General features: G+C 42.8%; 1 protein-coding gene across 11 annotated transcripts in view; it reads right to left on the bottom strand.

Moving 5' to 3' along the window:
• The window catches only part of SRRM4 (serine/arginine repetitive matrix 4), a 310,788-nt gene that overhangs the window by 222,934 nt on the left and 72,137 nt on the right, over positions 1-15,717 (bottom strand). Inside the window, exons 3-6 of one of the 11 annotated variants that reach the window (XM_081539749.1) lie at positions 8,030-8,268; positions 6,986-7,176; positions 6,102-6,213; positions 5,870-5,926 (exon numbers count right to left, since the gene is read on the bottom strand). The exons of the other annotated variants lie outside the window; for them this stretch is intronic. Coding sequence (XP_081395875.1) covers positions 5,870-5,926; positions 6,102-6,117 — 73 coding nt within the window. The 5' untranslated portion in view covers positions 6,118-6,213; positions 6,986-7,176; positions 8,030-8,268. The remainder of the gene's footprint in view (positions 1-5,869; positions 5,927-6,101; positions 6,214-6,985; positions 7,177-8,029; positions 8,269-15,717) is intronic. 11 annotated transcript variants of the gene reach the window in all.

The following is a 15,717-nucleotide window of genomic DNA, read 5'->3' as shown; positions in this document are numbered from 1 at the left end:
ACTCTCTGACATTAAAATTAAAATATAAACAGCCCAGCACCTGATTTAATGGACAATTAAAAATTAAATTAACAGTTAGTAAGTGGTGAACTAATTTTGTTATTATAACCATATTAGCCTCATCCTTGGAGGAATACAAAAAGGGGAAAAGAGATCCCTTAAAACATACACATCTATACCTATCCACCCAGGCAAGAAAATGTCTAAATTCATATATCATAACCTCGACAGAGTCACCCTTTGAAGCTATTTCCCCCAAAACTCAGTTGTCTGATATTCATGCAAAAATGTTTAGATGTCAAAGTAATGAGAACTAATGATCTGGGAGGAAAAAACAGACTAAACGAGTATCCTACTGCAAGATGTAGAGCAAACAGCTTGGTAAAGCAGCTGGTCATCTCACCCCATGCTCATTGGCAGTCTCTGGAAAGACCAAGGGTTTTCTTGCTTGTCTTCAAATACATGGATCTGCCAGATGTGCTAACTGCAAGTCTCAGGTATGAGGCTTTCAGCTGGGGATCCTTATGCTCAGCTCTGATAGGAGGAGAAGGTGAAAGACAGCCCAGGTGAACTGGAGAGGGCTCAGCAGAAGATGGAGCATGGAAGACTGTGCTCCACCCTCTAAAGAAATCTCAGAACTTACCTTTTCTTCCCTTATCCGCTTTGCTCTGTGCCTATTCTTCCCTCTTCCCCTAGAGGTGCACTGCTCTCAAAGCTCTCATCACTCTAATATTAATATCATTGCATATTAATGTATCTGTCCTTCCTACCGATCCGTTCCGACCATGTTAAGCACTGCTTCTATCTTGTTTACTTTTACATGCTGGCATACAGCATAGCATCTGGAATGCAACAGATAGATGCTCAGTGTTTGTGGTCTTGAATTGATTTAATGTAAATGAGTGAAAAATTTGTTCAGTCTCAGATGTTAAGACCCAAGATGCTGCCCTTTCTAGGGACATTTGCCATTTCAGTAGGGAGATTGGAGGCATGATGCTGAATCCAAAGAGATGGCTTATGCATGGGGTGCTTCCTGGCATTAAGAAGTGGCCAGAGGCTAGGGGGATAGTGTTGGGAGAAGAGGCTTCCAAGAACTCATCAAATCACAGCTTGTAGATGCCTATCTGCTCCAATTACATGCTGGTCTGGCTTCAGTGAACAGAAACTGTCTTTGGAGCAAAGAATACTACTCAATTCTCTCGATGAAAAAATACGATCTGATTCTGATAAGAAGTGATTTGAATGGGGCAGCCTTTTGCCCACAGAGTTCTCCTTGCCTCTGTTTTGTTTGTTTGTTTGTTTGAGATCCTTACTGTCATAGTCTCTGTTTTGTAGCAAAGAACATTTGTTGGCTTTTGGGAGCCCAGGATCCATTCCCTCCAGCTTAAGTAATAGCTCCTTAATTTCCTGTGGGAGATTTCCTCTCACTCAATGTGTACAGTCTTAATTATGGCAACAGTTAAGGCACTTTATTTCCCACCCAAGAATGTATGATTCAAGTGTGGCAGATCAGTCCTTTCCTGCTGTGACTTTGAATCTTGAGTACAGGACCTTTGCCATCACCTCTTCCAGAGGGACATCTTTTCAAGAATGCTGTCCACTTCACACCACTCAGGTGTCAGAGTATCCCTTTCCTTTTCTGAGCTGGGTTCTCCAGCCTTCTCATTGATTCTATGATCCAATATCCTTCTAATAAGTTCATTTTCTGCTAAAATTAGCCTGTGTCTGTTTTAACATCTTATTACCTGAGATCTCTATCTGATACTTTGCGATTGGAAAGCAAGAGGTGAGGCAAGAGGAAGCCATTATCTGGGCTTCCAAACTCTCTCCTAATAATACAGTAATTCATCACATTTATTTGTCAACTTCTACTCAAATGAATTCAGCATCTAGTGAAAGAAAGGAACACAGAAAAATCAGGTAGAATCATGAAAAGGACAAGTCCTAGGGGTGGTAAGAAGCCAACAGGAGAGGTCTGCCAAATGAAACCAATTTTTGCCTATTTTGCTTGACTTTGACCTCAAGTAAATTTAAAGGTCCTCATCAGTCTAGCTTCAGGTAGGGAGGTGGGTATTCTTCACAACTGTTTGAGTGTGTGCTCAGTTGCTCAGCTGTGTCTGACTCTTTTCAACTGTATGGACTGTAGCCTGCCAGGCTCCTCTGTTCATGGAATTTCCCAGGCAAGAATACTGGAGTGGGTTGCCATTTCCTACTCCAGTCTGCATGATTAGCAGGACTCAAAAGGTCTTCTTGATATAAATCTAACTTTAACCCAGCTTCTCTGCCTCATTTCCCAGAGGATTTGAGTGCCCAGCAATGAAGTGCCCACCTTATCTCTACATAATGGTCCAACCTCACAGGCTTCTTGGAGGGAAAACCTCAAAGACATTGTGGGGACAGTACATCTGAAAATATCATGGCTTTCCAATGGTCCCTGTGTTTGTAAACAAACTGGAGGTCTGTGAAGTTGGTCGTCCACCTTCAACTGCCACCAGTCACATGTCACAAAGGTAATATTAAATAATTTTACTGCACCCAATATTAGACAGAGACTACAAAAGAAGAGAGGAGTGGGAATTCCCTTGCAGTCCAGTGGTTAGGACACCATGTTTCAACTGCAGGGGATATGAGTTCAATCCCTGGTCAGAGAACTAAGATACTCCATGCCCCATGGCATGGCTAAAAAAAAATAATAATACAAAATCCTAAGTAAAAAGAAAAGAAGAGGAGCAAAGAGAGAGTCACATTAGGGATGCCATTCAATGCTTGTCTCCAGAAACTCATTCAAGGAGAATCATCTACCCCATGGGCCTCACTGTTTCAGCAACCTCCTCCTCCTATCAGTTAACTGGGACACATGTGGGCTACGTGACCTAGGAATGATGGGTCCAAACATGGCCAAGGACTTATGACCTGTGTGACCTGGGATGAAAAGATGCATTTGACCAATCAGATGGCTCTGAGGTACTGAAAACTGTAAATCTGGGAACTGAGATGTCATAGGGGCTGAGGATGAAAAGGTACCTTGAGATATGAAAGACAAGCCACTAATAAACCAAAATTCTACCTGAGCAGAAAAGATGAAGAGTGAGAGGAAATTAGCCAACAGAGAGGAAGGAGAACTGAACAAATAACTGGAGAGAGCAAGAAAGAGGACGAGAGAGAGAGAGAGAACAAGAGACACTAGTACCTAAAGAAGTCACAGGTCCTGACAGCTTTCCAGATTGAATTACAGTTCACAGTTGCCGTAATAATACATTGCTGTTTTGGAGGCAACTAGAAGGAGTCTTGTTTCTCGCAACCAAAAGAACCCAAATGAAACAAAGCAAAGCCAGGCCACAAAGTCTGAGGAGAAGAGTACGTGAACCAATGCCAATTTTCTCTGGCTCAAGCTTCCAAACCAGAGATGGATCCGTCTAAAATAGCTTCTGGTGCCTGGAGCATATTTTATTTCTCACTGTGTGCACTATTATCCCATTTGAGCCTTATGACAACTGTGCAAGATAATAATGTCTGACACATTCATTCAGCAAACATTTGCTCAACTCCTGCAACACATATCACCAGCATTCTTCCAGGAGTAAATACAGGAAAGAAGAAAGGCCAGAGAATCATGGCTCTTGCCCTGGAGGAGGATGCCAGCCTGTGGACAGAGTTGTCTGCATTTTACAAATGAGGAGATAGACCAAGATAGGGGCATGGGTGTATTCAAGTTCACCCAGCTAGTCAGTCAAGGAGATAAGATTTAGCTCAGGTCTCCTGAATTCATCATCTTTCTAGACTTCTATTACAAAGGACCCTGGTTCTCCCATAGCCACAACCATGTCAGGGGTTGGCAAACTTTTACTTAAGGAGCTAGACAGTAAATATTTTAGGTTATGCAGATCATTTTTAGTATCTGTCATGACTACTTAATTCTGCTGTTATAGCACAAAAGCAATTTTAGATACTATGTAAATAAAGGGGCACAGTTGTGTGCCAATAAAGCTTTATTTACAACAAAGCAGCAGGCTGGGTTTGGCCTGGGGACCATAGTTTGCCAACCCCTACTAAATGCCTGTGTGCTTGAAGGAGCCTTCCCCTCTCATGGCTGTTACCTACAAGAGTCCCAAGAGCTTTAAAGATGGCAAATCTATGGGAGTTAAGTAACGTTTAGGCACTTTCTCAGCCTTATGGTGGCTGACTGATTGGGCCATAAGAGGAGATTATACACCAGCCGCATCCTGACTTAGAAATGGATCGTTTCACATAGATAATATATTTTCTCGAAGAGTCTCTCAATATGCCAGCTGCCCATCACCATAACAACCCACACTCTATACTGAAAAAGTAGAAGCAATAACAAATAAAGGAAGAATTCAGGCATTGACTTCTTTGGATATAAGTTTTGACATTTCAAGGTACGCTACTAACAGACCAGCCATTGGTATCCTCAAATGTTCTGAATTTCTTGGATCTTCATAAGATAGCAAATGTGTTTGTGTTTCCCTAAAGGCCAATAGTTGTATATCAGGAATCATAAATTATTTAGGGCATATATACACACCAAAAAGAAAACTCAGCCTCTATCAAGCAAGACAAAAATGTAAGATTCAGAGATGATAGATACACTAAAAAATTAACTGAGAAATGCTAATAAAGACCATTGTGTAAACATAGACAAGTCTGCTTTATGCCGATTCTTGGTGGGGCAGATAGAGAAGGAGTCAGAATCTATTCCATATTTTTCTGCCCTTGAGAAGGATGCATCCTGATTCTGTTTGAATGTTAGGCTTTGTTGTGAACAGTGTTATAACTTTTCTATCATTAGAGTCTACCATGATTAGACGGATGAAAGGCAGACCTCTGGAGTCAGACCCACGTCCTCCCCCATTCGTCTGGATCCCTGTGAGATAACAGAAGTATATGTATTGGTCTCTGCCCCCGGGTTCCTGGCACAAAGCTCCTGAAACTCTTGCAACTTCCTAAGTTATAAGAGCACTAGGAACATCTCTGGTTCTAATATTTGGTCTCTGACTCCAGTTTTTGACACAGGGTTCCTGAAATGCCTGTAATTTCTTGGGTGGTAGGAGTGTTTTCCTCTAATGAGGTGACTCTGGGTGGTTTCTGGATGAGAGCTCGTCACTGGAAAGACCAAGCTGTGATTAGGAGTCTGGAATTTTCGGCTCCCAGAACTCCATTCTCTTGAGAAGGGAGAAGGGTTGAAAATGAGGTCGATGATTGGTCATGCCTACCTGATAAAGCCTCCATGAAAATCTCAAAATGATGGGGTTCAGGGAGCTTCCAGGTTGGTGAACACATTCACATGCTAGGAGGGTGATGCACCCCAACTTCACAGTGATAGGATTTCCTGTGCTTGGGATGCTCCCAGACTCACCCTATGTATCTCTCCATCTGTCTGTTCATTTTTATCCTTTATCCTTTAATAAGCTGGTAAATATAAGTGTTTCCCTGAGTTCTGTGAGATGCTCTAGCAAATAAACTGAACTTCTGATTCATGGCCAAGTTAGACAGAATTTGTGGGTAACCTGGGGAATTACTACTTTCAATTGACACCTAAAGGGGAGGTGGGAAAGCCTTGTGGGACTGAGCTCTTACCCTGTTGGATCTGACACTATCTCTGGGCTGACTGTCAAAATTGAGTTAAACTGTAAAGCACTCAGCTGAATGTTTTACATAAAATTCTCAGTCATGGAGAATAACTTTTTGCTAATGGGGAAAAACCTCCACATATTTGCTGACCAGAAGTGTCATAAATGAAGTGTTCTGGATGAGGAGTAAGGAGACACATAGGTGGAAAAGACAAAGTTTTCCAACATGGTGCCCAACTCATAGCGCTTCCCAGGTAGCTCAGTAGTAAAGAACCCACCTGCCACTTCAGGAGACGCAGGAGACACGGGTTTGATCCCTGAGTCAGGAACATCCCCTGGAGGAGGAAATGGCACTTCAGTATTCTTGCCTGGAGAATCCCATGGGCAGAGGAGCCTGACAGACTACAGTCCATAGGGTCACAAAGATTTGGATATGACTGAGCGGCTAAACATGCATGTACGCCCAAGTCATGGGTATCAATACAAGATATCTTCATCCTTTACACAAACCCATGCAATTCCTCATCCTGTCCGCTGGGAAGGGTTGAAGGGCACAGAATTAATGATGGTGGCCGTCTGCCCAGGATACAGCCTCCAGAAATATCCTCTTCCCTGTGACTCCCTAAAAAAAAATGGGGAGGGAAGCAGCTTTAAAAAGCCCATGTCTGTTCTGTTCATGATACCCTGACTTGAGGAAAACAATATCCTGGGAGTGTTGTTTAGAATTCTCAAATCCATTCCTGCCCAACTACAGTGTCTGCTTAGTTTCAGACAAACCTTTCCCCCTCGCTCTCTAGGGTTTCAGTAGAGGCACTGCAGAGGAAGAGGGAAAACTAGACAAGTGCATCTGCCTGTGGCTGGAGGCCACCTGGGGGCTGCCATTTCAGCCTCCTCAGCAGTGGTGGCTCGTGAATGTTTTATTAAAGACTTTCCTCTGGGTAGTTCTTAATGGAGGCAAAAAGCTACTCTCTTGAAGACGACTGTGAGCATCTTTTCAGCCTTCATGTTTATGGGACTGATTCTTTTCCTTGCTCATGTCTTGAAGGTGTCAAATAACAAGAAAAGTAATGATCACTAGAGCTGACATTTATTAAGCCGTTACTAGGTGTCATGTGCTCTGTTAAGCATTTTCCATTCATGATATCCTTTAATTTGTATGAAAACTTTTCAAGTAGGTATAAGAAGTGTCTCTGCATTCCAATAAGGCAGTAGAGTATGGTGCTCAGAGCATGAACTCCACAATCTGACTCCTTGAGTTTAAATCCAAGTTCTCTGTGCACTAGATGTGTAAACTTGGGCAAATGACTTAAGCTTCCTGGATGTATTAGTCATTGATTTCTGTGTAACAACCCCACAATCTAGTAGCTTAAAACACCCCTCATTTATGATCTCACAGTTTGAGGCATGGCCTAGCTGGGTCCTCTTATTCAGGGTCTCTCACAGAAGATAATCAAGGTGTCAGCCAGGGCTTTAGTCAAGGGGAGTATCTGCTTCCACATTCATTCAAACCTATCAGGATTCAATTCCTTGAGTGTTGTTGGACTGTTGGCCTCAGTTCCTACATGGAAGCTTGCTTCATCAAAGCCTGCAAGTTGAGAAGGCAAATAAAATGGTCTTCTAGCAAATATAAGTCACCAACTTCTGTAACCTAATCAGGGAAGTGACATCCTATCATCTTTGCCATATCCCACTGATTAAAAGCAAGTCACTGGTCCAGCCTACTCTTAAGAGAAGGAGATAACACAAAGGCATGGATTCTAGGAGTAGGGGATCATTGGAGACTATCTTAGAAGGCTGGCTTCCTTATAGGGGTCTCAGTATCCTCATGAGTAAAATGGAGACAGTAGTGCCTATCTCATAAGGTTGTTATGTGTATTAGGTGAGTTACTACATGCATAAGCATTTAGATTGAGGCCTGGCATATATAGAAAGTGATATAAAAGTGTTTGCTATTATCATTTTCATAAAATGCAACAATGAAAATTCAAGTCAACTGCCCAGTGTCATTCAGCTAGTGAGCACCAGAGTGAGGCTCCAACTCAGGTTTTATTAACTGAGTCTCAACTGTGTGCTTAGAGGGACAGCAGTATCTAAAGGTGGACACAGTCCCTTATAGTCTAGAGAAGAAGAACAGACATCAGTCAGGGAATTACTCAAATAATTGAAAGTGTACCATGTGCCAAGAAAGCCCATAAAATCCAGATAAGAGGGTTGTCTAAGTATGTTTCCTTAAGGATAGGACATCCCAACTGGGACTAGAAGAAAGTAAATAGAAATTGGTCAGGTTGAAGGGGAAGGAAATGTGCTCCAGGAACTGGGGACCAGCCTCTGAGAAGACCCTGGGGCAGAAAATGCATGACCAATGACATTTTTCTTTCAAATATTCCTCTCTAGTCTTGTATACACTCCTCACACCTCAGTGACAGGTCAAACACTACCTCATCCATGCAGGCATCCATGATCGTCTCTCCCCAATATCTGGAAATACACTGGCTGTTCTCCCAAAGCATTTGTATCCAGCTTGGAAGGCACTTGTCACCTTGTCACACTGATCTGCCTTGTCCAGTAAATTTGCCTCTGTGGTGCTTTTTCTGGCTTCATGGTTGACCTGGAAACTCCTGGAAGACACTCTGCAGACCTCTCACCTCTTCCTCTCTGATGGATGTTCACTGTCAGACTGGGACCAGGAGATAGAGGTAGGGAAGGAAATTTTCCACTAATCACTGATGCACCTTTGGCTTTTGTAACATTTGCAGATATAACTTATTCCAAAAGGTAAAAGATTAAAATTAATAAGAAAAATGGGAGGCAAGTTGCATTAGTTGAAAGAGCATGCACTTTGGGATGGGACATGTGTATTGGTGCCCAATGATTCTGGGCAAGTGTCTTAATCTCTCCGAGCCTGTTTCTTCTTCCATAACATGGGGATTGGGATTGTCCCACCTCCCTGGAAGAGCTGTGATGTTACACCTGGTGCAACCAGTAAAGCACCCAGCATGCAGTGGGAACCATGATCTTATAACACAAGGCCAATGGTGCTATTATCTTCAGCTATCCTGCTGGAGTTTTAGATGGTTTAGCTTAGATTTTCCCTCTTCCTTTCCTCCCTCTACCTGCCAGTGGCATGGAGATTTTCCAGTGCTGAGATGCTGAGCATTTGTCTTAGGTGAAGGAAAAAAGCCAGGGTCTTGAAAGTGTGCAAGATGGAACACAGGCAGCATCCCCAACTGTGATTTTGATGGAGCTGAGCAAGAATGAAGCCATATAAGGAAAGTGCTTATGGCCATTAGCCAGGCTGCGTCCTCATCCTCGTGTAAGTTCTCATATTGGGAAAGGGATTTGAGCAAACTAGTGGAGCGGCTGAGACACTGGGCAAAACCCACATGAAACAGTGGACTGCCCTATAGATTAAGATATCTGAGGACAAGGCTTTGTTTTTTCATTTTTGCATCCCCAAAGCTACCATGAAGCGGACACCTTAGAAAGAATAATTAGGTCACCGATCCAGCCAACTCTCCAATTTCTCATGAACCTTAGAATTCTTCAACTGATTCATCCACATTGAATTTCCCAGTTATAGACTCAACCTTGCACCCCATCCCACCCCAAAACACAGGTGGGTTTATTTACAGATCTGTTCTTCTGAGGGAGGCTTCTGGATGAGGAGGCAGCAGTGACTAGTGGTTAAAGATCCAGGCACTAAAGTCAGACATCTGGATGTGAAATCACAGTTGGGCCACTTCCTAGCTCTGTGACCTTGGCCAAGTCATTCCATCTCTCCAGACCTTCATTTCTTCAAGTGTACAATGGAACAACAACAAAGTGCTAATATAATTGGGTGCTTCCTCTGTGCCATGCAGTGAATGAGTGCTTCATACCCATTCAGTATTAATGGCACACTTCAAATGGTTGCTATGCAAACTAGGTAAATGCCCAGCACAGAGACTCGCATAGAGTAAGCACTCAATAAATGCGACTTGTTGCTATTATTATTCTCCCACTGGGGCATGAAGGCTTGATTAACTTCTATTTTATGGTCCACTACTAGCATGATACCTAAGACAACTTCCCTCTACCCAAATAGATGGTTATTTTTAGCAGAGAATAAAAGCTCAGCCAAAAATCACAGATATTGATGTTTTGCATTTGTGTGAATACTGATATCCACATTTTTAGCAACAGGTGTTATTGCAATAATACTAAATACATTTGCAAAAATGCCTTCCGATCTAATGTGAGATAAACACCAATTGTCATCCCTTTTAGCAGTGTCTGCTGTCTTTGGGGATTCACAAGTTAAAACACTCACGTGGAAAAGCCATACTGTTCTTCAGGAGGAACTTGCTGTCATAGTTGTTTTTGAAAGCATGATCGAATAGCATTTTCCTTTGTTTATAAAGATGCCAGCCATTGGCATATGCCAGGCAGAAAACTGGAGGCAGAAGCCCCTCTCTCCACTTTGGAGCCCCTATACCTCACACACCATCCCATCCTGATGATGAGCCCACACTCACTAAATTGCTCCTAACCCTTCTCATCTCATATTGTGCATTACCACCTCCACTACATTGCAGTATTAATTTGATTTATGGCCCAGCCGCCCCACCTGAGGCCCGAGAAGATGGCTCCCCTCCGATCGCTTCCATCAGCAGTGTAAGTGGAAGGTAATAAAAACCCATACGTGGCTCAGACTTTCAATTTCAATTGGAAATTGAAACGGTGCAATATGATTAAAGTTTAATCTGCATCATCAATAAACATGTGTGCTAAAGCAATGAGGACTGCTTCACCTCCTGGTCGCAGGCATGGATTTGATGAGAGCGTGTCTGCCATCTCTTGTCTAAACGATGTGTTTACGAGGGTGGGGGTTGTACACACAACATATGTGCATGGGCTGCGGGGAGTTGATATATTTGTACAAAGAGATGAAAATCATCATATGGACATGTTTGGGAGGAAAAGGTTGCTCATGCTCAGATGAAACTGGATTCAATCAACAGCTCAATGAGGATTTGCTAAGGGTGCAATGGTTTTTCAAGGAATGCTAATTAACATTCATGTATTCATGTCTTCATTTGTAAAGTATTCATTGAGTACCTACTGTGTGTCTGACCCTATGCTGGGTCGTGGGGTCGTAACTGTAAAGGGGAAAAACAGATACCGTTTCTGCTCTGAGGGAGCTACAGTAATGGTTGAGAGGGATGTCAGTCAAATAATCAGGCAATTAAATGTAAAACTGCTCCTGTATGAAGTGCTCACAATAAAGAGGTTTATAATGCTCTGAATGCTGTCAAGAAGGAGATGTGAAAAAAAAAATAAAGAAGATGTGACCTATCCTGTAAGATCAGGGAGAGCTTCCTGGAGATGGTAAAGATTGAGCTAAAGTCCAAAGAGTAACTGGGGGTGGGGGTAAGGACAGAGTTTGGGAGATGGTACAGACACAAGAGTGACCCAGCCACAGGACAGTTTATATGCAAAGGCTAGGAGCAAGAGGAAGCATAGCAAATCTGAGGAAGGGTTGAAAGAAGGCAGAGTGGCTGGACCAGAGAGGAAGAGGCTCAAGATGAGTCTAGAGATTGTAGAGAGAAACCACACAGGACTTTGCAGAATGTGGCAAAGGGTCTACATCTTTTTTCCCCCTAAGTGCAAGGGGAAGCTATCAGAGGGTTTTAAGCAGGGAAGCTATGTAGTCTACTTAAGAGGATGCTGCATAAAGAACATAATGGAGGAAGAAGGAATGGATGGGCAGAGACTGATGTGCAGGCTATTTCTGTGGTCCAGTGGGAAGGTGAGGACAATTTGGACTCACTGATGGCAGTGAAAGTGAGAAGCAGACACATTTTCTACAGGGTGGAAGTCAATGCCTTCCCTTCAAATACACAATAAATTGACTCATCTCCAGTCTCACAGTCCTTACTCAAAATATCTCTATCACCTCCATTAATTCTCCCAGCCTCCTGTTCTCCAAGAAAACAGGCCACTCAACCTGCACTTTAGCAACTTGGCTTCTGCTTCAAACTTACTTACATCTTTACCCATCCTTACTTATATCTGTTCCTCCTGAGGGTAAAAGGTAGACCACCTTTGCTTTGACCTCCAGATCTTCACACACATTGTTCCTTCTGCAAGAACACTCTTTCCATAGGCCCCTCAAGTCTCAGCTCAGAGCGTTTCTTTCGGAAGTCTTCTCTGACCTTCTCTAAAGACCTGAGTTTGAGACTATGTATCACCATACAATAACAGCCTGCTTAGTTGGCTTGAAGCAACTAGTAGACTGTGAAAACATTGAAAGGATGGCCAGGCCTTGTTTCTCATTACATCCTCCAGGACCTTGGATAGGGGCACATGGACCAGGCTCAATAAATACATGTTTATGAAGACTGAAGAACTCTTCCTTCTCTCTAAAGTCAACTCCTTCCCTTATGCTATTGACACCGAATCTTCCAACTTCATTGAGACCTTGTTGCAACAATTTTCCCTTCTGTCTTATATGTTCTAATTCACTTCTTAACTAGATCCTCCCTCACAACAAGAAAGGCATGCTTCTTCTAAGAGCACTTTCATTCAATCCTGGCTTACCCTCAAGAGTAGAAGCTTCCCCTAAGCTTCTGTTCAAACTTCTAGAAAACACAAGCCATACACTCTACTTCCTCACACCTTGCTTCCTTCACCATTTAGTTTCCCATTCACACAGTTCCACTGAAATACTCTCGAGAGCCCCGAGGACCTCTCAATGCTAGGTTCAATGGTCACTTTTCAGCCTTCATTCTACTTGACCTTTCAGTAACATTCGCTGCTGTTGACCATCTGCCTTCTGCTTGAAACTCTCCTACAGTTCGATTTTCACAGTCATATTTCCTGGCTCTTCACTTAAATCTTTGAAATTTCTCATTTATTACCCTTTAATGAACTTTCTGGGTTTTTTTTTCATGCCATTTCACAGATGAATAAACTAAAGATGCAATAAGCCATATGATGGTGAATATGTTTCTTCAAAAGTCCGCATCTGATGGAAATATACCGAAGTACTTTTGCATGAAATGATATATCTCAAAACTTCTTGAAATACTCCAGATGTGGTCATGTATTACTCGTGTAATTAAAAAGATAAGCCTAATTTTTTAAAATAAAATAAAAGGTTACATGATCCACCACCAAGATTCCATCTTGTAAAATCAGGTCTCCTTTGAAGTCCTAAAAACAATGGTGTTTCTACCACAAAGACTAACACACTTCAGGTGATCCAAGAGAGGTCTCAGTTAGAGCAAGGGTTCATAGTGCTCTGCCTGATACATGGAAGATCATCGACCATGTGTGCATGTTACCATAGAGGAAACTTGGACATGTTGTCAGCCTTGGCTCTTCCAGGATCACACATGGAACGCTGCATGGCATATTTATCCATGTTGAGATTAGTCTATGTATGAAAGCATACTTAAGGAAAAGAGACTTCTGAAAGAGAAATCAATTTTGGATCTCTCAAATCTTAGAAATTATAACTATCAGTTCAGTTCAGTCACTCAGTCGCGTCCGACTCTTTGTGACCCCATGAACCGCAGCATGCCAGGCCTCCCTGTCCATCACCAACTCCCGGAGTGCACCCAAACCCATGTCCATTGAGTTGGTGATGCCATCCAATCATCTAATCCTCTGTTGTCCCCTTCTCCTCCTGCCTTCAATCTTTCCCAACATCACGGTCTTTTCCAGTAAGTCAGCTCTTCACATTAGGTGGCCAAAATATTGGAGTTTCAGCTTCAACATCAGTCGTTCCAATGAACACCCAGGACTGATTTCCCTTAGGATGGACTGGTTGGATCTCCTTGCAGTCCAAGGGACTCTCAAGAGTCTTCTCCAACACCACAGTTCAAAAGCATCAATTCTTTGGCGCTCAGCTTTCTTTATAGTGCAACTCTCACATGCATATGTCACTACTGGAAAAACCATAGCCTTGACTAGATGGACCTTTGTTGACAAAGTAATGTCTCTGCTTTTTAATATGCTGTCTAGGTTGGTTATAACTTTCCTTCCAAGGAGTAGGTGTCTTTTAATTTCATGGCTGCAATCACCATCTGCAGTGATTTTGGAGCCCGCAAAATAAAGTCAGCCACTGTTTCCAATGTTTCCCCATTTATCTGCCATGAAGAGATGGGGCTGGATGCCATGATCTTAGTTTTCTGAATGTTGAGCTTTAAGCCAACTTTTTCACTCTCCTCTTTCACTTTCATCAAGAGAGTCTTTAGTTCCTCTTCACTTTCTGCCATAAGGGTGGTGTCTGCATAAGACACCACATAAGATATGTCATCTGCATATCTGAGGTTATTGATATTTCTCCTGGCAATCTTGATTCCAGCTTGTGCTTCCTCCAGCCCAGCGTTTCTCATGATGTACTCTGGATATAAGTTAAATAAGCAGGGTGACAATATACAGCCTTGACGTACTCCTTTTCCTATTTGGAACCAGTCTGTTGTTCCATGTCCAGTTCTAACTGTTGCTTCCTGACCTGCATACAGGTTTCTCAAGAGAAACTATCAAGAAATGTTAAATGTTTTGTGATTGATAAAGAGAGGCAGCATGGTGCCACAGTGAAGAACACAGTCTCTTGAGTAAGCCCCTGGATTTAAGCCCCTTCTCCACAACTCAGTAGCTAGGTGAACTCTTGACAAGTCACCAGGCGCCTCAAGTGTCAGTTTCCATATATGCCGAAAGGGGAGAGCAAACATGAAAACACCTGGAATACAGCAGATGTCTGCAAATTCTTATTAGGGGCTGGTGGACAACTGGGAGGCAGGGAGCAACACAGGGCCCTCCTGGAGAACCTTACATTGGCCCCTCTTCCCATTTCCTATACGTCTCACTCACTCAGGATGATTTGCAGTTGGTGGCAAATTCAGACCTGGGACCAGAGATCTGAGACTGGTGATAAAACTGTCAGCCAAGATTTGCTACATCTTTTTTTTCCTACCCCCTAGCCTCCCATTAAAAATGATTTGTTGTTAGGACAAAACACGGGAAACAAACGTGATTAAAATTTTCCCATATTAAATGCCTGCGTAGCAATGGCAGGCCTGAGCTAACTCTCTGGAAAGACTCTTGATTCATCCATCTGGAAATGGCTAGAGCAGCTGGCAGAGTCAGGGAGTGAAGCAAGAGTCTGGGTTTGTTCCTCTGCTGTCTCATGCACATCTCAGCATCCCCCTTCCATCTGGTTGACTTCATCACGTTGACTCCATCAAACATGGCTATACAAGGATTAAAGGTGTCCGGGGCAGGGCATGGGCATCATCACAGCGCTGGGGAGATAAGAGAGGATGGGGAGGGAGAAGGTGCCCATCTCTTGTAGTCTGCATTCCGAGATGAAAAAAATCTCTTGTAACCTTTGGAAATGTGATAGATCTGAGGTCAGCTGACTATGAGGTTAGCTACATAGTTTATTAAAAGCACTTCACAGCTTCTACATCATTCAAAACCTTTTGTTCAGTGGTAGATCAATTGCAAAATCATCTACATTCTTCACTTCTTCCTGTATCCATGCTTTGTGCAATGTGACTCTGCAGCTCCTCTTATCAAGAGGCAGAGTCTCCCCAATCCTTGATGTGGGCTGGTCTTGTGAATTGCTTTGTTTAACTGAATGCAACAGAAGTGAGTGTGTCTGGTTCCGAGCTTAGGGCTCAAGAGATATTAAACACTTTCACTCTCTCTATTGTAACAAGTTCGGGTTACTCTACAGGATTATGAAAGACACCAGGCTCATTCACTACCTATCACCCCACCTGGCAACGAGCTAACTTCTAGATATGTGAGTGAGGTCATCCTAGACTAGCAAACCTCCAACCAACCACAATCTGATCACAGGTTCATGAGTAAACCCAGTCCTGAGATCAGCCCATCTCATTCTAAATCAGTAGAGCTGCCCAGCTGACCTACAGACCAGTAAACAATAATAAATGTTTATTGTTTGAAGCATGGACCTTTGAGGTGGTTTGTTATGCAGTGAAATTAATTGATATAAAGTCCACATGTGTGTGACTTTCCATGATCACCTCCTTATAATATGTAACTCCTGCCCATCTCCTTCTAGAAATAACTTTAATCCATTATGCCCTGAAATTGAAATTGGTGTTGTTGT

This window comes from Giraffa tippelskirchi, chromosome 11 (genome assembly GCF_054371585.1).
Source record: "Giraffa tippelskirchi isolate mGirTip1 chromosome 11, T2T-mGirTip1v1.2.pri, whole genome shotgun sequence".
Taxonomy (NCBI): Eukaryota; Metazoa; Chordata; class Mammalia; order Artiodactyla; family Giraffidae; genus Giraffa; species Giraffa tippelskirchi.
This window is presented reverse-complemented; position numbering and strand designations above follow the sequence as displayed.